This window comes from Galeopterus variegatus, unplaced genomic scaffold, assembly GCF_000696425.1.
Source record: "Galeopterus variegatus unplaced genomic scaffold, G_variegatus-3.0.2 Scaffold583, whole genome shotgun sequence".
NCBI classification, from domain to species: domain Eukaryota; kingdom Metazoa; phylum Chordata; class Mammalia; order Dermoptera; family Cynocephalidae; genus Galeopterus; species Galeopterus variegatus.
Genome location: NW_007726694.1, coordinates 420481 through 441651, shown reverse-complemented (window position 1 = coordinate 441651; position 21171 = coordinate 420481). Strand labels below are relative to the sequence as shown.

The window sequence follows — 21171 nt, the reverse complement described above, 5'->3', positions numbered from 1 at the left end:
ATCCCAAGTCTGTGCATTAAAATCTGTTTGTATGAATTTGTTCTTTCCCTACAATTTTCTTCTACTTTTCTTTGATTGAAGTTTAATTAACCAAAAACATCCTTTGACAAAAAACATTATTTTTATTTTCATGTTTTATTACAACCATGTCCTTTTCTGTTCTCAGTACTTTTTCCTCATTGAAGCAAAATTTTTCTATTTCTCCTCTAAGCTGGTCTGGGGCTTGAAGAGAAATCCAGGCTCTTTTATGTCCTCTGTTTCGAATGCCTTTTCATGCTCTCTGCTTGGAGAACTCCTCGGAGATGAGCCAAATTATGCATGGTCTGAGGCCTCACAGCCAGAACGGATCAGGTAGCCACCAACTCTGGGGTCACAGGGGTGTAGTCCTCCAGCTGCATCAGAAAGTGTCATTTTGCAGTGCTGTAGGGCCATGTCTGAGATGAATTTCTAGGTAGGTAGGGAGATGAGCCAAATTATGCATGGTCTGAGGCCTCACAGCCAGAACGGATCAGGTAGCCACCGACTCTGGGGTCACAGGGGTGTAGTCCTCCAGCTGCATCAGAAAGTGCACCAGAGGCATTTTGGACACCATCAGCTGCGCATCTCCGTCAGAGAGAGGAGGTGCCAGGGTCTTTTAAACAACCAGCTCTCATGGGAACTAACAGAGCTTGAACTCACTCATTAATCCCCCTTCCTCCAGGGAGAGCATTAATCCATTCATAAGGGATCTGCCCCCATGACTCAATCAAGTTTCCAACACTGCCACATTGGGGATCAAATTTCCACATGAGTTTTGGAGGGGACAACACATCCAAACTCCATCATTCCTCCCCTGGTCCCACAAAACTCATGTCACTGTCACATACAAAGTACAGTCATTCTATCCCAACAGTCCCAATAGTCTTAGCTTGCTCCAGCACCAACTTAAAAGTCCAAAGTCCAAAGTATCATTTGATACCAAAAGCAAAAGTCCTTCCAGCTGTGAACCTGAAAAACAAAACCAAATTTATCTACTGCCAAGATGCAATGGTGGAACATTCCCATGGGTATACGTTCCCATTCCAAAAGGGAGGAATAGGCCAAAAGAAAGGAAAGACAGGTCCCGAACAAGTCCGAAACCCAGCAGGGCAGGCATTAAATCTCAAGGCTGGCGAATCAGGTACCTTGATTCCGTGTTCGACTGCCTCTGCACACTGGTGTGGGGGTTTGGTCCCCAAGTCCTTGGGCAGCTCCACCCCTTCACCCCTTCAGAGGCGCAGCCTGCCGACACTGAGCCGCCCCCGGAGGCTCAGCCGGTCCCGGCCAGCGCAGCCGTGGTCCCACCCCCAGCCGCGGCTGCAGCCCCAGGCCGCCCTACAGGCCCCGTGGGGCTGGCGGGGCTGGCGGGCAGCGTGGCGGGAGCTGATACCTGGGTTGCCGAGACATTGGGCGCTGGGGCGGGCGCTGGGGCCGCCGCTGCGGCTCATCGGACCAGTGGGAGAGGCGGTGAACGCTTCTATAAACTTTTGAAGACCCCTGGTATTTATGGGATACACTGTAATATCTGGGCACATGTGTACAATGGTAAGTAGCGTATCCACCACCCCATCATTTCTTTTTAAGAGGATCCGAGCCCTTGACGTTGGCATTATCAACACAGCGCTCTAAGCAACTGAGCCAACTGGCCAGCTCGGTGTGGGAACATTCAAAATCCTCTCTACTAGCTATTTGAAATTTTACACTAAATTGTTTTTTGTTTTGTTTTGTTTTGTTTTGTTTTCACTAAATTGTTGTTAACTGTAGTCTCCCGACAGTGCTGTAGAATACTCGAACTTATTCTTCTTATCTAGCTGCAATTTTGTGTCCATGGACCACCCTCTCCTATCCTCCCTCCCCTCTACCTATACCAGCCTCTGGTAACTACCACTCTCCTCTCTATTTCTATGAGATCAACTTCTTTAGCTTTCTCATATGAGAACATGCTATATTTCTCTTTCTGTGCCTGGTGTATTTCTCTTAACATAATTTTCTCCTCAGCCCCTATACTTTTAAAAGGTGGTTTAGAATTTGAGGCACAAGCCAGGCCTTGAGGAATTGGGGTCCAGGATACATCAGGTTGACTGGGGCAGTTGTGTTTGGTTGTAAATGTTGGGAGTGTGGGAGGCTGGAGGGGTGAGGGATAGGTTGGGGTTCACCCAGATGGTGTAATGTAGTTGTACTACTTGCAATGTAGATTAATTTCTCATTGGTTAATAATTTTTTACAGTTTGAACAATTTTGTTTTCCTATTTAAATGAAAAAAATTTTTTCTGATATAGAACATCCAAAATGAATTATAAAACACAAAACAATATTTGGTATCATTCCTTTAGAATAAAACCCATAAGGCATTCTCTGAAGAAAAATAAAAGGGAAAGAAAATGAAGGAGGCACCACTCCCATGCCCTTTTTTGTCTTGCTTTCTTTCTGCTCCTTCTTACTCTTTTCCCTCCCTACCCCTCTTAGAGTCACAAAAAACATATGAACCACTTTAAAAGAGCCCCATGATACAAAAGAAAAAATCTTCCACGAAATCCCCGTACATTGGTAGGGCTCGTCTGCTAATCCTAGTGCTGAGGAAGTTCATTCCCAGGGCAGTGTTGCAAGTTTGAGGCCATGGAGACCCGAGAGATGGGCCACCTCGAAGACAGTGGCTCCTTCCCCCACCTCTTCTACTTGCCCATGTCAGAGAGGGTGGAGATGGGATCAGAGGCAGATGGGGGTAGAGAGGCCAGGAACAAAACCCCAAAACTTATGGACTACTGTAAGTGCGTGTTGGAATGATCAAGGAGGGAGGAATAGACGGAGACCTACCATCCAGTTACCATCAGGACATCGAAGAGAGGGCTGGGAAATGGGGGAAGATAAGCTTTTAAACTTTCTCTTTTTATATGTTTGTATTGTTTTATTTATTGAAAAAAGCAAATAAAAGGCCCTAAAATATAAAAAATGTTTAATAAAGTCTTGTTTTAAAATAGAAAGGAGATGAAGCTGGGGGCATAGTAGAGGAGGCAAAAGACAGCAAAAGGGAGAAAAGAGGAATGATACATGACCTAAGAGTAAAGATGATTTTGCAAATGTAAGACTGTGTATAAAGTTGTCACCTCTTCTTTCCTTATTGCTATTTTTAAATAGTGAAAACAGAGCTAGGGGAGGAGAGCAGGAGGGCCTGGTGTGCATAGGTAGGCGATTGGGAAGGTGGGAGGGCAGGGAGGCGCATCTACATCCACACTGCCCGAGGCCTATCCTGGGAGGGGTTCCTGTGGCACTAGCTCCAGGAGAAGTTAGCTGGGCTTGGGTTGCCCTGGCTGGTGAAGGTGTGGTGCTGGCCATGGCCCAGCAGGTGGCAGCACACCCCAAAGGTCCTGGGCTAGGTGGCTGCCTCCTAGAGGGAGGAGTTGAGTCAGGCACCTGCCCAGCAGGCCCTCCCCTGGCAGGTGCTGGCCGCTTTGCCTCTAAGGACCTTACTTAGCATACTTGGACAAAGAAGTGTTTTTTGGTTCCACTTGAGAAGCATGGCCAGCCCACCTGCTTAGCTGTTCCTCCCGGGAGGTTTGAGCAGCTGGTAACATGTGCAGGACAGAAGTGTGGGGACAAAGGCCTCAGAAAGCAGGGGACAGATTCAGGGATTTTGTACTCTGTCTTCATTTACAACAACTATGTAGGTAATACATGAAAGAGAATCTTGGTAGCTATGTTTGTTTATTTTTACTGATATAAGAAATATTAGGGGTTTTTTTCTTTTCTTTTCTTTATTTTATTTTATTTTTTCCTTTTTTTTTTTGTCTTTTTTACTGACCGGTAACGGGATTGCAACCCTTGGTGTCGCGCCCGTACCGGGGACCAGCAACGGAATTGCAACCCTCGGTGTANTACTGACCGGTAACGGGATTGCAACCCTCGGTGTCGCGCCCATACCGGGGACCAGCAACGGAATTGCAACCCTCGGTGTAGCGTCCACGCTGCGCTCAGCCAGTGAGCGGGAACCGGTCTCCACATGGGATCTGAACCCTTGGCGGGAGTGCCGCAGCGCTCCCAAGCGGCGCACTCTCCAGTGCACCACCGGGCCGGCCCATGGGGTTTTTTCTTTTTAATACAGAGAGGTATGAAGATGAAAACTGGAAATGAACTTCAATCTCCCCACTAAAATAAACCCTGTTGACAGTAAAAAATGATACTAAAATAAGACCTGTTTAAGGTTTGAAAAATTTGAACTACAGAAAACTATAAAATGAAAAGTAAATGCTTCCTTCCCCTCCACTCATCCTCTCCAAAGGAAACCACTGTTAAGTTTCTTATGATTGCTTTGAGAAAAAAATGAAATGACAAATATGCACTTGCCTGAGTATCTGTAACTACTTATTTATTTTATTTTTCTTTTAAACCCCAAAGTGGTCATATTATACACACTGCTGTGAGCCTTGATTTTTTTCGTTCACTCCACCCTAGAGATATTTCTGTGTCAGCACATAGACTGTTGTCTTATAATTTTTTAAATGGGTCTCCCTGTTGATGGAGATTTTGGCTGGTTCCTGAGGGGCATTAGTATAAACAGTGTTGCAGTGAGCATCCTTGTATATTAATTTTGGCATACTTCTACAAGTACAAATTCCTAGGACTGCATCAAAGGGAAAGTACATTTTAAAATCTGATGGCTAAATTTTCCTCCAGAAAGGTTGCCCCAGTTTACATGCCTTGAGAGTAGGTAGAGAGTACCTGTTTGCAAGTGGCTATGGAGGAACCAGGATGCTGGGCTCCTGCTGTACCTCTTCCAGGAACCCTTTGACATCTGCAGGAAGTAGGCCTGGCTCCCTCCATGGCCTTGCCTCCTCCTTTGCAAATCCCCACCATGACTGTGAGAAGTGGGAGCCAGCAGCCTCTCTTTTAGGTGGGCATGGGATTTCCCTTATCACTTTAGCAGGGTTTACCTATTTGTCCCTGGAATGAGAGAGTAAATGACCATATCTCTGACTTTTCCAGGTAAAGAAGGCATATAGGCAGAAGGCCCTCTCCTGCCACCCAGACAAAAATCCGGACAATCCCAGAGCAGGTGAGACTCTCCTCAGGGAATGGGGAGAAAGAGACCCACGTACCAGGGCATTGGGCTTCCCTGTTCTAAGTAAGCTCTGAGTGTGAGTGCAGTGGAGCGTAGACACACATGGCCTGGCTCTGGACAGTGGGTCCCAGGGCTTCACTTCAAATGTTAGGTCACTTGTTAATGTGCTCATCTTTCCTTACTGGGCTGTCATTGGCTGATGTCATCTTTTCTGCCATCTTATGGTTTCTTTGAAGTGCTTTTTTTTTTTTTTTTGTTTTTTTTTTCCGGGTCCGGCAACGGATTGCAACCCTTAGTGTTGCCCCCGTGCCGGACCGGGGACCGGCGACGGGATCGCAAGCCTCGGCGTTGCTCCCACGCCTCGCTCAGCCAGTGAGCGGGAGCCGGTCTGTACGTGGGATCCGAACCCTCGGACGGGAGCGCTGCCGCGCTTCCCAAGCGGCGCACTATCCAGTGCGCCACTGGGCCGGCCCCGTGAAGTGCTTTTTTGAGGGAGCGTACTATCACTAAAACTAACTTTATTTTTCTCCCCCCCTCCTTTTTTTTTTCCTATCCTTATGTTTAGCTGAACTCTTCCACCAGCTTTCTCAGGCCTTGGAGGTACTGACTGATGCTGCAGCCAGGGTAAGCATATCCTCCTTTATCTGAATTGTCGCCCTTTGTTACAGACCACTGCTGCCCTTCAGCCTCAGTCCTCTGCCCTCTGCCATGTGGTACAGTCCTTGTTGTCTAAACCCTGGAGACCCAGTCACCAGGCTGTGGCCCTGATGGCTCTGGGGCTAGGAGGCAGGGGCCAAGAAGATTGCTGGGGCTCTGTCCCTTTTCTCTGGCTGACCTGCTGCTCTGTGTTCCTTTCTTCTGCCAGGCTGCATATGACAAGGTCTGGAAAGCCAAGAAGCAGGCAGCAGAGAGGACCCAGAAACTTGATGAGAGAAGGAAGAAAGTGAAGCTTGGTAGGTGGCATCATAGCACTGGATGACCTTGGCCATTTTCATTCATTTCCTTCGGGTTTTTTCCTGAAGCTTTTCTTCCAGCAACCCAAAGCCTTTTGGGCCAGGCTCTGGGCAGAACTCTGTTCTTAGAGGTTGGATCCTAAAGACATTCTTAGGAATAAAAACAATTACTAGATTCACTATTAGCTAAGCATTGACAAATGCTTTATTGATTCCTTTAATTATCACAGCTATCCAAGGAGGTGGGTACTACTAAACCCATTTCTTATAGGCAAAGAAGCTAAGGTGCCAAAAGTTTAAGAACTTGCTGGCACTGGGGTTTAAACTCATACAGTGTGAGTAAATTTGGTGCTCTCATTCGCCACACCAGGCTGGGTTTTTTTATTCATTCCAGCCTCATTTCTGCCCAGAGCGTTCACTCTGAGAAGCTTCTTTAGAAGGGTTCAAAAAGGTCAAGTCTTTCTTTTCTTTTTAAACAACTTTATCAAAGTTTTCTTTGCATATTATTACATCTATCCATTTCAAGTGTACCATTCAATGATTTTTAGTAAATTTACCAAATGATGCACCTGTGATTGTAAATCAATTTTAGAACATTTTCATCAACCTAGTAAGATTGATCCAGGCATTCTTTACTCAAATTCTCTCCCCTTTTTCTTGCTTATTCAGTATCCATATGTTTTAATATGTGCATATACCATCCCAATACATCCATTTCTCTTTAAAAAAAAAAAAAGAAGAATGGAGGTTCTAGGTAAGTAAAGTGCATGGAAAGGAAAGCAGTGAGTTCCAGGCCTGAGAGAAGGGTTTGTCACAGCAGCTGGCCTGGCACAGAGCCGCAAGCAAGTTGCCCTTGGAAGGTGGGAAGTGCTCTGGAACCTGGGTTGATGCCCTCCCACAATCTGCCAGTCTCTGCAGGAGCCTCTGTAGTACACAGTAAGGCTTGGTAAATATGAGTTGGGGGGAAGGGAAAGGAGACAATGAGAACTTGAGCTCAGTGGTGGGAAAAGAATCAGACCAAGGCAAGGCCCCAGGTCAGGCTGTGGTGCCAAACCACAGAAACAGAGGCCAGCAGCTCCACCCACTGGCATTCCTGACACACGGCCTTGGGCTGCTGACATAAGCACCCACCTGCACTCTGCTCACTGACAGGAGAGAACCAGGGTCAATGTGAGCTGTTTTAACTCTTCCGAACCCTGGCCACTCTGCTGGAGCCCATGACTATGACTTTTCTCAATGGAAATGAACTTGGGGGCACAGGGGCGGGGGTGCATGTGTTCGTTGGGGGAGGGGGCTGAGTTACTATACAGTCTTGTCCTGTATGAGACTTTGAGGGAGCAGCCAGAGATAGGATGCGCTGAGGCCATGTGGAAACTGTGCAGACCAACAATTGGGTCATTCAACCCTTGTGCTTAGACCTGGAGGCCCGGGAGCGGCAGGCCCAGGCCCAGGGGAGTGAGGAAGAGGAGGAGAGTCGGAACACCAGGACACTGGAGCAAGAGGTGAACATCCAGGCACACTGGCCTCAGGGCTGTCTGCAGGAGGAGGGAGAGGATGGCCCTGGGTGGCTGTGGTGGCTGGGGGAGGCATGGTCTTTCCACCTTCTTGGGATCTGGGTAATTTGTCCCACCCACAGGTTGCTGAGCCCTAGCTTGCAGGTGGAATCTCCCAGGGACCTTTGCAAGGTGAGCCAACCTGAAATTGGATCTGCACAGAATTATCACCCCTCCACCCACCCCCCTCCCCCTGCTCTGCAGATCGAACGCCTACGGGAAGAGGGTTCCCGGCAGCTGGAGGAACAGCAGAGGCTGATCCAGGAGCAGATAAACCAGGAACGGGACCAGAGGTTACGAGGTGAGAGTTGATCACACCCACCTGTCTCCCCTGCCATGGCAGCTCCAGATTGCCCAGAGCGGCCACACACTGGCTTTTTGGTGGAGGTATTGTGGAGGCTTTCACCTGCCGGAATCCAAGGGGCACCCTACTCTGATACATGCCACTTATCCTCTCTTTCTACCAATTCTCTGGGGCCTATTTGCTTTTTCATCTGCCTGAGATCTCCTGGCTGCATTTGTCTTTGTCCCAAGCAGAGGTGGCTCTATTTTGGTGCAGATCACCAGGGGGAAAGGCCCTGGGATACTTTCAGTATAACTGTATGGTCTGTATCTCTGCCTCCTGCCCCCCAGAAGGTGTTTCTACCTCCTCACTTGGAGAATGCTAACTGGTGACCTTTGGAAGGCAGCTGGGCAGCTGGCCCCATAAGATACTCTCCTTTAGAGAGCTTCTTAGGCAGTTGCTGCTCTGGGGACAGGGATGGGATAGCATCTACTCTCTCCACCAGAGCAGGGCAGATATTGCCCTTGGTCAGGAACAACCTTTTCTAAGTCCTCTGGCTCTGAGCTGCATCACCTTTGGGAGAACCACTGACTCCCTCCTATTCTACCTTTCTAATTTTTCCAATATTTTTAGGAAAGGCAGAAAATGCTGAAGGCAAAGGAACCCCTAAACTAAAGGTGAGCCAGGGTGGGATCTGTGGGCCACCTCTCAAGCCCTCCTCCCAGCAAGAACAGGTGCTGTCTGTGGCTTGAGGGGTTCTGGCGGGGATGCTGGACCTCTGAGGGGAGCTGGCCCTGCTGCAACATCCTTTCCATCCTCCAGCCACCTAGAGACTAGGATGCTTCCCAGAGCTTGCCAGGAAAGCCTGCTCTTAGCCTTGGCGAGTGCAGGGCAAGCATCTCTAGAAGCCCTCTAAGGAGAGTATCTTATGGGGCTGGGAGCACCCTGCGGGTGAGAGATGCCCTGCCTATTAGTTTTTGAGGTGAAAACATGCTTTTGGTGGTGCTTCCTAGATGACAGGTGCCTTGGTCACTAGGAGGGTCTGCTTGGACTGTGAAGCTCAGTTGTGGGGTCTGGCATGGTTTAGCCAAAGGTCAGAGTCTAATGATGCTGTCTTTTCAGCTAAAATGGAAGTGCAAGACGGAGGATAAGTCAAAAGGTGGCTACTCCAAAGATGTCCTCTTGCGGCTTTTGCGAAAGGTCTGCCCTGCTGACACCCTCTCTTCCTGTCATCTCAGCCCCGTCTCATCCTGAACCCCAGGACTCTCTATGCCTGAACATCTCTGCCTGCTTTTTTTCCCCCTTTTGCTATCTCATAGACCATAGGACAGCTTAGAGACTTCTCCCCGGTGATGGTCCTCCAGTCACTTGTGTTGCCATGTGTCCCCTCCAGCCTGGTCTCTCCTTCAGTGCTAGGTCAAGCCCTCAAAGCAAGGGGCTTGGCTGAATGTGTTGGGAGAGAGGAGGTGGGTGTCTGGCACAAAAGCCCATCCTCTTGACCGCTTTCACCCAGCTGAGACAGCTGGGCGGTTATGACAGTCTGAGTCCCCATCTTTCACTCATCTGTCGTTTGCTGTTCTGCATTCCTAGATAAAAAACGTCTTTCTTTTCCATCTCTGATCTTGCTTCTCTGGGGCTCTAGCAATAAGAAGTTATCCCCAAGCTGAAAATGGCCCAGTGGTCCTCCAGGCAGCCCAGGCTTTCTCTGGCACAAGCTGGGCCATCCTGAAGGCTGAGCCATGTTTACTGAGACCCTCTTGTCCCCACAGTATGGTGAAGTTCTCAACCTGGTGCTTTCCAGTAAAAAGGCAGGCACCGCGGTGGTGGAGTTTGCAACTGTCAAAGCTGCGGTGAGTGTTGCACGAGGGTGGGGTGCCACGGGCGCCCTGTCATTCTAGGGCAGGAACTCAATTCTGTGGGCCTTCTGAGTTAGGTGACCCACACTCCCAGGGGATCTCTGGACCAGCTCAGAGCCAAGGCTGCCCTCAGAGACCCCTGACCCCTGGGAACAGAAGCAGTGTGTGAAGGGATGGATAGGAGAATGCTCTGGGGAGGAAGGGGACACAGAGTGACTCTTCTTCTGCTGCTGGCTGGCTCTACACCCTCCCCCTGCTCCCCTCGAGGTTGTGAGTCCCCCCTTCCTTCCCACACCATGCTCCTCCTTGTAAATCAGAGGGTGCAACTCCCCCCCCGCCCACTCTCCCACGAGAAGGGTCAAGGCTTCAGCACACTATCACATGAAGGTTGAGGTTGCCCAGCTCTGCTGGGAGGACTAGAGTGCTGGTTCTATTCTTACTGTGGGGGTAAAGAGAGACACTTGATAGTTGATTGATGGATGGCACCAGGACTGGATGTTGTTTGGCAGGAGCTAGCTGTCCAGAATGAAGTTGGCCTGGTTGATAACCCTTTGAAGATTTCTTGGCTGGAGGGACAGCCGCAGGGCACGATGGGCTCCAGCCACCCAGGACTGTCAAAGGTAAGGAGCCAGGCCACATCAGCTGCTCAGGGCTCAGGGGACCTCTTCCTATTTGGGCTCCTCTCAGGGCCCTTTCCTCCCAAATTCAGGTCATTGGGAGTAGCATGAAATTGGCAGGTCCACCAGCCCGAGCAGGAGGGGCTGTGATTCCATGTTGACCCCTTTGGAGCCATTAATCATGTGTGGCTATCGAACATTTGAAATGCGACTAGTGCAACTAAGGAACTGAATTTTCAATTTTATGTAATTTCAATTAATTTAAACAGCTGCATGTAGCAAGTGGTCACCTGATTGGACAAGGTCAAGTCTGTCTTCCCTCTCCTCTCAGGTCTCCCCACTTTCCTCTTCAGCCTGTGTTGGACCACTTTTGCCCAGACTTGTCCTGTGACCTCTTTTTGTTGACAGCAGCTTCAGAAGGGCCTGGTGCAGGGCACCCATCTGTGTCCTCCTGCTCCCTGACTCGCCCTATGCCACCTCATTCTGCTGGTGTCTGCCTGTTCCTGTAGTTGCAGGGTGTGGCCTCCCTTTTCCGACTTAGACAGCTTCCTTCAGGGCTCTTGGCAGGAAGTGCCCCCCAACCAACATTTCCAGCTTGCCTCTATCCCTCCACTCTGGGGTGTCTTGGAGGACTTTCAGGATCCACAGAGTAGGCAGAGCCCTGGATTCCTATCCCTCCCTTTTCCTTAATCTATGACTGTACCCTCCTTCCCTGGGTCACCAGGCTCTAGCTCTTCCAGTCACCCCAGCTTTGCCCACCCTCATCCCATTCAGAAGCTGGGCTCACTGGGAAATTGTTCCCTCAGTATCTGTAGAACTTCCTCAAGAAGTGAAATCCCCAGGTCCACTTTGAAGGAGAAGAAGGGATCATTGAGGTCAGGAGCAGGTATCCTCTGGAAGGAGCGAGTGTCCAAAAGGTCCTCCTCTGAATATTGGGGGAGGGCGCCCCCCAGGGAGAGCGCCGAGGGCAGGGTGGCTGAGTAGGCAGCAGTGTAGGCAGGTGTGGGCTCCAGGATGTTGGGGCAGCTGGAGCTCTCTCGGTAGAGGCGCGGGGGCTTCGGGGGGGCCAGCAGTGTGGTCCGGGGCTGCTCGTCCCCCCAGAGTGGCAGGCGCCGGCCATCTGGCCTCCCTCGCAGCTCCCGGATGACTTCTCGGTTGCTGTACTCCTCATGGTCACCACCAGCCGTGCTGGCCTGGCTAAGCACGCTGCCCTGTCGCCGGAGCCGTCGCGGCCGCCCCAGGCTCAGGCGCTTGAAGAAGGAAGTGTTGCGGAAGGAGCCTTTCCGCCAGGTCTCCATGGGGCACAGGGGAGCCGCAGACGGGCCTCAGAAGCCCAGCAGAGAGGCATTCAGGAGCAGCTCGTGAGCATTTGGTCCCTGCTGGAGCAGTGAGTGCCAAGAATCAGGGAGACAGCCTGGGGGTCCAGCACAGACCTTTGGCTGCCATCCTGGATGGTGAGACAAGGCCCGGCAAGAGGGTGCTTTTTTGTCCAGGAGAGCAGAGAGCTGGAATCCTTCGTGGCAGGAGTTTCTCACAAGGATAGCAGCAGCCTGGTTACTTGATAGGGCAGTGGAAAAAACCCCAAGAGGAAGAAGCAGCACTTACTGGAGTTGGAGAGAGGACAGCCCCAGTGGCAGCAGAGATGGGTCTTTTCTGGCTGGGCGAGAGCAGCCTCACAAGGATAGCAGCAGCCTGGTTACTTGATAGGGCAGTGGAAAAAACCCCAAGAGGAAGCAGCAGCACTTACTGGAGTTGGAGAGAGGACAGCCCCAGTGGCAGCAGAGATGGGTCTTTTTTGGCCGGGCGAGAGCTGTTGAGGGCTCCGAGCAGCTGAGGGCTCCTTCCACAGGCAGGAGGCAGGTGGACCGTCTCTGGTGCTTCCTGGCCCCTGTGCCCGCCTTTGGGGCAGTAAAGGCCGGGCCGTCTTGCCGGCAGCTCCTGGCCTCTGATTAGTGCCTGGCGGTGTGTGGCCGTGTGTGGTGGTAGAGATGTGTTTTGATTTCAGCTGACTCAGTCAGGTGGGAAGCTGTGTTTCACGCTCTTAGGTAATTGCAGCATCTGCACGCAGGGATTGGGGCAGCTGTGACCAACACCCCAGGGCAATGGGGAGCTTAAGATTCCTCTGGGGACTTGTCTGGGGACAGCACTGCTTTATGTGTCACCGTGCTGCTTCCTTTCTCATCACAGCCCCACTACCCTGGGCCCCAGCAGGCAGGCCCAGCACCCTAGTCCCTGTGTATCTGGGTGGGAGGAGCTCAGGGAGGGTGGGAGTTAATTGAAAGGCAGGCGTGTGGAACAATTGTTGGGGAAGGAAGAGATCTGTCGCTGGTGTGGGTGACTCAGCCCTGGTGCTGGGTGACAGGCCCTCATTAGCAGAGCCTGCAGGAATCCAGGGAGGGAGGCAAAGGGGGTGTTAACGGGGAGTAGCCCCATGCCTATAAAGGGCCTGGCTCCTCCTAGGGTTGGACTCAGGGCATGCCAGGGTGACTCTGAATTTTCTTCGCAGAGCAAAATTAACTTGGGCGGGGAGAACTGCCCTCCCCTTGGCCTGACATCCAGTCTGGCTACTCAGTTTCCTTGTCCTTCCTCGCTTTACCTAGATGGCCTCCTGGCAGGAGAGCAGTTGAGGGCCAGGGTCCTGCTGCCTCCCACCTCACTGTGCTCTATCCTTCCCCTATGGCTGCTGGGCCTCATTTGGGGTCCCTCTTCTGTGGAGGGGGCTGGGCCACGTGGGGCTGCCATGAATTGTCTGGGCCAAGCTCAGTGGGTGGGCCTGGCTGGGAGGGCAACTGTCTTAGGAGATTCTGCAGCCAGGGAGAGAGGAGGGGTGGAACTGTTGGGAGGAGCAGGGGGAATCTGGGCTGAGTAACGCTTTTGGTTTCTGTACACCCCTTACTCCAAACCAGTTAGCCAGGGCCTGGCATCTTAACCCCAGCTACTCCCTTCTTATTCCCCGGGTCACTGACCACCACACTTTCCTCCAGGCTGGTTTCACGAGAGTGCACCAGCGCGGTGTACTATGGAACAGGGCTTAACAGCTCTCTCTGCTGTGGACCACTGCATCTTGCAACACTACCCTGGGTCACTTCTGTGCTAACTCAAATGGGCTTCACACTTCTCTGAGAAGCTGTTGGGACCATAGGATCATCACATAGCTTCAGCTGCAGTGAGGGAGGAAGTGACTTAATTCCCCCTACAGACCTTATCAGGGTGTGAGTTTGGTAGCTCGGGGCTCTGCTGTAGAGCTGCTTCTCCACCCCATAGCCTTGGCCCACTGAGGTGGCTGTTTGCTATTCTTTTGATTATTAAAATATAGCACCCCTTAATCCCCTGCACTGTGCTGGCAAGATCACAAAAGAAAGCATCACGGGCGCTGCCAGCCAGGAACCCTGGTGTGTATTTTTAGGAGGCAAGCTGGCCTCACGCCCACTTCTCTCCCCTTCTAGGGTGGGGCTTTTTGAGGCTGTGTTGAGGGTAGGGCTCCCTTCTGCATCCTCAGCAGGAGCCAGACCACAGGGAAGCCAGCCAGCTGGGAGGGGCAGTGCTGTCGTCTGTGCCCAGCAGAGCTGAGGGGATTGCTGTATCTCAGACAAACTGTGAGAGGCAGGAGCCATGGGGCGCAGGGAAGGAGTGTCAGATAAAAGGCTGAGAGGAAATAAAGGGAGACGAGGGCCTGGCTAGAGCATGGGTAAGTGGTTCACATGAAAAAGATGAACTGGGGCTGACTGTAGGTGGGAAGGGCCTGGGTAAAGCAAGGTAGAGGGAGATAACTGGTTGGAATGGGCTGAGGGGGAGGCCAAAGGCCTGCTTGCTCTGAAGAAATGTGAATAAGTGGGGATTCCGGGATGTTCCAGGGTCCTTCCCTTCCTCTGCCCTGCTCCTTATTTGGCTCTTAGGCTGCAGTTCTGCCTAGGCCCTATCCTCTGAGTCTGAAGTCTGTGGGCTGTGCCTTGCTGCCCCTGAACCCTCCTCTCCTCTCTGTCCTTTAGGGCTCAGTGCTATCGGAGAGGGACTACGAGAGCCTCGTCATGATGCGCATGCGCCAGGCAGCTGAGCGACAACAGCTGATGGCCCAGATGCTACAGGAGGACGAGGAGGGGCAGCCCACATAGCCCCGGCCCAGCTCTCCCCTCGACAGCTCTTTTCTTAAACATCACTAATAAACTTTTTTTTTTTTTTAAGAGTCTACCTCTATTCCAAACATAGGTGTAGAGTGCTGGGCTCTGCCTCAGAGGGCTCCACCCAGGCCTGGGGCTCCCTCCTGGGAGTGGCCAGACCCCCAGGGAAAGGCTCCGCGTAGTGACAGTTGGTGCAGAAGCACAGCAGAGGAGCAGCTACTCATCACAGCCCTTTATTGGCTTGGACTAGCTACACAGGAACCACCCACCCAGGGCCAGGGGCCATCTTCCACTGGGGTGCCCAGCTCTGGGCCAGGGCAGCCTGCCCACAGGACGTGGCCTACTCCAAGGCCCTGGGTTGGGCCTGAAGCTGGAGGGCAGGTGGGAGCTCCAGGGCAAGGGGCCCTCTCCTCCCTCACTGACTGAGGCAGTGCTTCAGAGAAGGCCGTTCACTGCCTGTTGGTGCTAGGCCTGGGAAACTGATGATTTGGGAAAGGCAGGGCAGTCAGTGACGTAGGGGCTTGGGGGTCGGGGCCCATGGCAGCCTCTCCAAAGAAGGGTGTCCCATCCTCAGATCGGTGTGGGAAGTTCACTCCTTGTGGAGGCACCACACCAGTGTCTGGCCCACCCCTGTCATGCTCAACACACGGAAGCCCCTTCGTTCCAGCTTGTCCAGGACTATGCGAGGAGGGTCACTGACGTAGTACTCAGAACTGCAAAGAGATCAAGGTGGGCAGCGTGAGAGTGTGTGCAGAGCAAGCTCCTTGTCCAAAGCTAGCATCTGCTGAAGGCTAGGCCTGGTCAGGAACGCTTATAATAGTGACTGACATTTGTTAGGCCTTCCTGGGTGCCAGGCCCAGTGCACATTCCCTGCCCCCTGCCCTGTAAGTACTTCACATGCGCTCTTAGGCCTCCCAACAATCTAATGATGGTACCATGATTGTTCCCACATACATGTGAGAAAATGGAGAGGGGTTAAGTAGGCTTTCCAATATCACACAGAGAACAGACCCCATGTTGGTCTGACAACAGCCACGCCTATCCCAAGCACTCCCTGAGACTTGCTCTTTACCCGGGCCTCAGGGCCTGCTTGCTGCTACAGCTATCCTGCAGTCCTGGAGCAACAAGGTTGGCCCCTAATAGCTCCTGGCTCTGTGTGCCCCTTCTAGCCTGCAAAATGCTTGCTTCACTTCCTTCACCCCCATTAAGCAGATAAAGGGCTCAAGCCCCAAGCTGGACATCTTGAGGCAAATCCTGGACATCTTGACCCAAAAGGGTGGGATTGGTTTCTGCCTCCAACCCTGATCTGAGGGGCTGGGATCAGCTCGCCTTCTCTTTCTCCCCTTTGAACTGGGACTCACTCTGGCAGCTCTTCTCAGGAGTCCTGAGTGGTGTAGCCAGGGTTCTCCCTGCCTACAGAGAAGGAAGCAGTGGTCACAGTTTATACACGGAGCTGGTATAAATGGTGCCAAGGGAAGTGGCCAAGTCCCCAGGCAGGATCCCTACTCCCTGTTGCTAGGGTTTAGCTTTGGTCCTCAGCCAGCTCTTCAAGACTGAAACCTTTCTCTCTGTGCCTGTCTTTGCTTGATGGGGTCCAGCGTGGAGTTCAGAGGGCAGGGAAAGGAACAGTCCACTTACAGAGTCCTGGACCCTGGGAATAGACAGTCCTGGGGCTCCACTGAGGGGAGGGAGCAGACAGAGCCAACCTCTTTAGAGGACAGAGCCCCAGGATGCAGGTGGGGGACTCAGACTGGGCATTGTCCCTGGGCCTGCTGGTTGAATAAAGGGAATGGGGGAGGCCTAGGGGCTGGCAGGGAGAAGATACTGAGGGATGCCACTACTTACAAGTTGTTTCCCAGGACACTTCTCTTTGCAGCCCCCAGATGCTCCATCAGCTCCGGATCTGAGTGCTCATCGCCCACCATGGTGGGGCCCACCTCCTGCAAGATAAGCCACAGTGGCTGCTTGGCTGGCTGCTTGGCCTGGTAGACGTGGAAGGTCTTGCCTCTCCTTCCTCCCCCGCCAGCAGGCCCTGTGCGAGCTTCAAGTAAAGGCTGGAGGGGTGGTGAGGCTTGGTGAGGCTGAGCACATGCTGGGAAGGGGTGGAGCCTGTCAATGGTTGGGATGAGCAGTGTGGGGCCTCTCTAGCATCTCTAAGCTGAGCTGGGCATTGCATGACTATTAGCACCTGCATACCAGGCACCGCAACCCACATTTGTGTGTATCAGAATCACCTGGAGAACAAGAGAAATGAAAAACTTGTACAGGAATGTGCATAGCAGCATTACAATAGCCAGAAGGTAGAAACAACCTAAATGTTTGTCAACTGATGAATGGATAAATAAAATGTAGTATAGCCATAGAGTGGAATCTCATTTGGCAATAACAAGGAATGAAATAGTGATACATGCTACAAATGAGTGAAACATGGAAACATTTCGTAAGTGAAAGCCAGACAGCGAAGAACACAAATGTGACAAAGCAGATTAGTGGATACCTAGTGCTGAGGGACTTGGAAATGAGGAGCAACTGCTAGTGGGTACAGAGTTTCTTCTTGGAGTGTTGGAAATGTTCTCAAATTGATTATGGTGATGGTTGCACAACTTTGAATATACTAAAAAAAACATTGAATTTTACCCTTTAAATTGGTGAATTCTACGGTATGTGTATTAGTGACAGTATTTTTTTAAAAAAGAAGAATCACGTGGGGAGGACATTTCCAAGTATGGATTCCCAAGCCCCAGACAGAGAGAGTTCCAGGAGATCTAGGAAGGGTACAGGAATCCACATTTTATTATTTTTTGGTGACTGGCTGTGAACCCAAATTTTAACAACTGCACAGGTGACTGGTTCTCAAACCACCACCCCAGGGCACTGCCAAGACCTCTCTTGCCACACTGTGACTCGTCCCTCCCCCATTGCCCCCCTCCCATCCCCCCATTTCCTTCATCCCAAGGGAGCTGTGTACCCTCTGCTGGATCACCGGAGCACTGGTGACTAGGAAGGGGGAGAGAAGCTCCCTGCTGCCCAGCTGGGTGGGGACGGGGGTGGGGGTGGGCAGTCACATCATTCAGCAGCTAAAAGGGGGCTCCTGGAGCGACCAGCACCTTTTTTTTTTTTACAGACAAGGAAACTGCGCCCAGAGAAAGGGACATGACGTCTGACTCGCGCGGCGTTCTCCACACCTCTAACCCCTCAGTCCCGTCTCCCCTTCCTTTTTTCACAAGCAGGGAATTCTTTCTTCTCTTCCTTTCCTAAAGCTTCAGGGCTAGCCCTTCCTAGAAGGGCCTGAGGGTGCAGCGAGTGGCTGCGTATGGGCCAGGAACTTGGCACAGGGGCTTCAGCGCCTGAGTACGTCCTTTTCTCTTCCAAACCTCTTTCCCTCAGGTTATTCCACTTTTTCTCTGCGAAGTGGTTCCGTGCAGGGAGGGCACTGGGTGCTGCACGTGTGAGGACAGGGCTCCCTAGGTCCCTCCCGCGGACAGGTAGGGCAGGAGCCAGAAGCGCCCGGAGGTCGCCCTGTCGCGGGGACGCACGCACCCGGCTCCCTTCGCTGCCAGGGAGGCTCCGGACCGGCAAGAGCTCCCCGAGTCCCGGGAGCTGGGCTGAGCCCGCTTGCCCAGCTCCCTCTCCGCGCCCGAGCGGGCTTGTCCGGGAGTTTCCGGGTCCAGCCCGCGGTGGGTGCTGCCTAGGAGGGAGGCTTGAAGCCGCGGCCTCAGTCCTTTCGGGCCTGGCCAGGCTCCGTGTGCCCCGGCGGCCGGTACTCACCATGCGGATCTGGGTGCTGATGAGCACGTAGGGCATGGTGAGAGCGTCGCGGCCAGGCTCCCACGCACGGCTCTGGGCTCCGCGCCGACGCCCGCCCCTCTCGCGTCGGGACTGCGACCTGCGGCTCTGAGTCCCGTTACTCCGGCTCCGGCCACTGACGGCGCCAATCCCGGGGCGCCCGGCCCGTGACCGCCGCAGCCGGCCAATAGGGAGCGGGCGGCCGTGACGCGCCCGCCCCCCTCCCCTCCGCGCCGTGGACTTGAACCCCGGGTCCGTTCCGCGGCTTCGGCTGGTGGTTCAGCCGTGGGGAGGAGGGGGTGGCCCGGCGGACTGGGCTGGCTGCGGCTGCCGTGCCGCCACGCGCTCGTGTTGACCCTGTGCCCTTTTCCTGCAACACCTGCAGGTACAGGCGCCAAAGTCCTGCTGGTTCCGCCCCGTCCCTGTGAAACAGCAGCCAGCCGACGGCGACCTCGCCGAGGCCTCTCTAGCCCACCCGCCTAGGGACGCTTCTGCAGCTTTAGCTTTAGCTGATCCACTCCTCGCCAAGACGCGTTCTCCAGAGATCCCTTAAGCGCTCGGGACACAGGGGCGGGAGGCTCGTGGCCAGCCTCGAACGCTACAGCTAAAATCCCGCCCCGGCGCGCGGCGCATTTCCCGCTTCCCGGGCTCTCGTTCCCAGTACGGCGGCGGGCGCCTGCGTCTCTGTGGCCCTACGGGTACATCTGTAAAGGAACTTCTCGCTCGGTTGAGTGCCAGGTCTGGAGAGACTAAAGAGACAGAATCTGGCCCTCCCCTCGGGGGGCTTCGAGCTCTGCTGGAGAGTCGCGGCGCACGCGCAGGGGGTCACGAGGCCTCACCGGGGGAAATGACAACTACTTCCCCGCTGCAGCTACCAACGAGAGGGCGGCGAGTTAACAGTTACGCGTCCAAGCCCTCATCCGGATGTATCAAAATCTGACAGTTCTTTATCTGCCTTGTTGTGATTGGTTTTGTTTTGTTTTTTTGGAGAACCAACCTGTAACTTTTCCTCTCGGACCCTGGAAAAATCGTTACTTCCTTCAGAGGGCACTGATAAGGCATGTTCTGTGCCTCCAGCACTTTGACAGACGTGGAGAGAGCTATAAGGGAAGTAGAAAGTTGGATCCTTAACTGGTCTAATTATTCTGTAGTCCCTACCTTCTACCCTCTAGACTAACAGTTTAGCTAGGGAGATAAAACACATTCTTGTTTTATCTAATCCTTAACAAAGGATTCCTTAAAATTGACAAAGAATTAATGCCTAGGACCTAAAAAGAACTCCTACAAATCAGCGAGAAAAAGATAAACCAATAGAAAAAATATGGGCAACTGACTTGAATAGGCACTTCACAAGAGAATATGGAAATGACCAATAAAGATATATAACAAGATGCTCAGTATCATTAGAAATCCCGGAAATGCAAACAAACTACATAAATAAATAAGATACTGCTTTGCAGATTATCAAAATAAATTAAAATTTAAAAATCTGTAAATACTAAGTGTTAGTGAAAATGTCTAACAACTGACACACTACTGTTGGGGTTGCAAATTGGTGTGACTGATACAATCTAAGGTGCATACTTTATGAGGCAGCCAAACCTCTCCTAAATAACCCTCAGTTAAACTCACACACATCGAGATACATGCACAAGAATGTTCATAGCCGCATTGTAATTAACAAAAAACGGGAAACAACCCTTATATCCATCAAAAGGACAACATTAAAAGTTTCTGGTAGGGCCGGCCTGTGGCTCACTCGGGAGAGTGAGGTGCTGATAACACCAAGGCCCTGGGTTGGGATCCCATATAGGGATGGCCGGTTTGCTCACTGGGTGAGCGTGGTGCTGACAACACCAAGTCAAGGGTTAAGATCCCCTTACCGGTCATCTTTAAAAAAAAAAAAAAAAGTTTCTGGTAGATACATACAATGGAAACTAGCAATGAAAATGCTGAGTGAAAAAGCAAATCTTTTTTTTTTTTTTTGGTGGCTGGCAGATGCGGAGATCCAAACCCGTGAAAGAAAATTTTTTTAAATGTCAAGAACCTTAGAGTTTAGACACAAGGGGTAAGGCCACCATCCCAAGGCATTTGTCTTGTCACCTGTCTTGGAAGAGCCAGGTAGATGAAGCAGATGTTCTGAACAGAGGGGAGGACAGGAGCTTGGGGTCTGCTGTGCTCACCTCTCTCAGCCTGGGCTATGGAGGGGGTGGGAAGGAGACAGGAGGGCAGTGCATATCTCAGGCTGTCAGGGCTTTATTGCATTTCAAAACCGGACTGCAGATGCAGCAGAAGATAGACAGCTCCTTCCAGAACCACCACCGCTGATTTTCCTGGCAGCCACATGCCTGCCAGATAACATCTTTAATATCTAGGAGGAAATGAATTCCCCTGCTTGGTCTCCCCATCTGGCCTCGCCTCTCAGCACAATCAGCTTATCTAGCAGAGCTGCCTCTCCCGTAAAAAGAGAAATTGTTCTTCTTATAGCTGAGCTTTCCATCACATCTAAGAAAGCACCATCAAGGGCTCGCCGTGGCTCACTTGGGAGAGTGCAGTGCTGATAACACCAAGGCCACGGTTCGGATCCCTGTATAGGGATGGCTGGTTAGCTCACTTGGGAGAGTGTGGTGCTGACAACACCAAGTCAAGGGTGAAGATCCCCTTACCGGTCATCTTTTTTTTTTTTTTTAAGAAAGCACTGTCAGAGTGGCAGGACCTAGACATTTGTCATTCCTTATTTCCTTCCTTCCTCCATTCAGCTGTTATAGACGGCTTCTGCATTAGAGCTGTGCTAGGAACAGGGGACATGGAGATGAATCAGGGATGAACCCCATCCTGGAAGAGTGAGAAGTCCAACGGGGTAGACAGACTAGGAAGAAAATAATCACAGAATTGAGTGTAATGGAGGTAACAGAGCCTCAAGAGCAAAGA

The 21171-nt window shown here is 52.0% G+C and overlaps 3 protein-coding genes across 5 annotated transcripts in view; 1 reads left to right on the top strand and 2 right to left on the bottom strand.

Moving 5' to 3' along the window:
* DNAJC17 (DnaJ (Hsp40) homolog, subfamily C, member 17) overlaps positions 1 to 14519 on the top strand; it is a 29238-nt gene extending 14719 nt beyond the window's left edge. The window contains exons 2-11 of one of the 3 annotated variants that reach the window (XM_008570247.1): positions 4999 to 5068; positions 5640 to 5698; positions 5940 to 6027; positions 7444 to 7529; positions 7785 to 7881; positions 8497 to 8540; positions 8986 to 9063; positions 9633 to 9713; positions 10229 to 10339; positions 14326 to 14519. In XM_008570247.1, the coding sequence (XP_008568469.1) occupies positions 4999 to 5068; positions 5640 to 5698; positions 5940 to 6027; positions 7444 to 7529; positions 7785 to 7881; positions 8497 to 8540; positions 8986 to 9063; positions 9633 to 9713; positions 10229 to 10339; positions 14326 to 14448 (837 nt within the window). In that variant the 3' untranslated portion in view covers positions 14449 to 14519. Of the gene's footprint in view, positions 1 to 4998; positions 5069 to 5639; positions 5699 to 5939; positions 6028 to 7443; positions 7882 to 8496; positions 8541 to 8985; positions 9064 to 9632; positions 9714 to 10228; positions 10340 to 14325 lie in introns of all 3 variants that reach the window. The other 2 variants (XM_008570246.1, XM_008570245.1) reach the window with 2 other exon arrangements.
* On the bottom strand, positions 11107 to 11634 carry LOC103588535 (chromosome unknown open reading frame, human C15orf62). Its single transcript, XM_008570244.1, has one exon. The coding sequence runs from the start codon at positions 11632 to 11634 to the stop codon at positions 11107 to 11109; it is 528 nt and encodes a 175-aa protein (XP_008568466.1).
* Positions 14520 to 14671: 152 nt separating the features above from the next.
* GCHFR (GTP cyclohydrolase I feedback regulator) lies at positions 14672 to 18357 on the bottom strand. The gene is made up of 3 exons (XM_008570241.1): positions 18223 to 18357; positions 16300 to 16394; positions 14672 to 15167 (listed from the first exon to the last, which is right to left on the bottom strand). Exons 1-3 carry the CDS (start codon positions 18256 to 18258, stop codon positions 15044 to 15046), a joined length of 255 nt encoding a protein of 84 aa, XP_008568463.1. The 5' UTR covers positions 18259 to 18357; the 3' UTR covers positions 14672 to 15043.
* Between the last annotated feature and the right edge of the window lie 2814 nt (positions 18358 to 21171).

Coding starts and splice junctions, on each gene's coding strand:
- GCHFR (XM_008570241.1), bottom strand. CDS start 18,258: ATGCCCTACGTGCTCATCAGCACCCAGATCCGCATG. Junction 16,395..18,222: donor TCAGCACCCAGATCCGCATG/GTGAGTACCGGC, acceptor CTTATCTTGCAG/GAGGTGGGCCCCACCATGGT. Junction 15,168..16,299: donor AGTGTCCTGGGAAACAACTT/GTAAGTAGTGGC, acceptor ATCTCTTTGCAG/TTCTGAGTACTACGTCAGTG.
- LOC103588535 (XM_008570244.1), bottom strand. CDS start 11,634: ATGGAGACCTGGCGGAAAGGCTCCTTCCGCAACACTTCCTTCTTCAAG.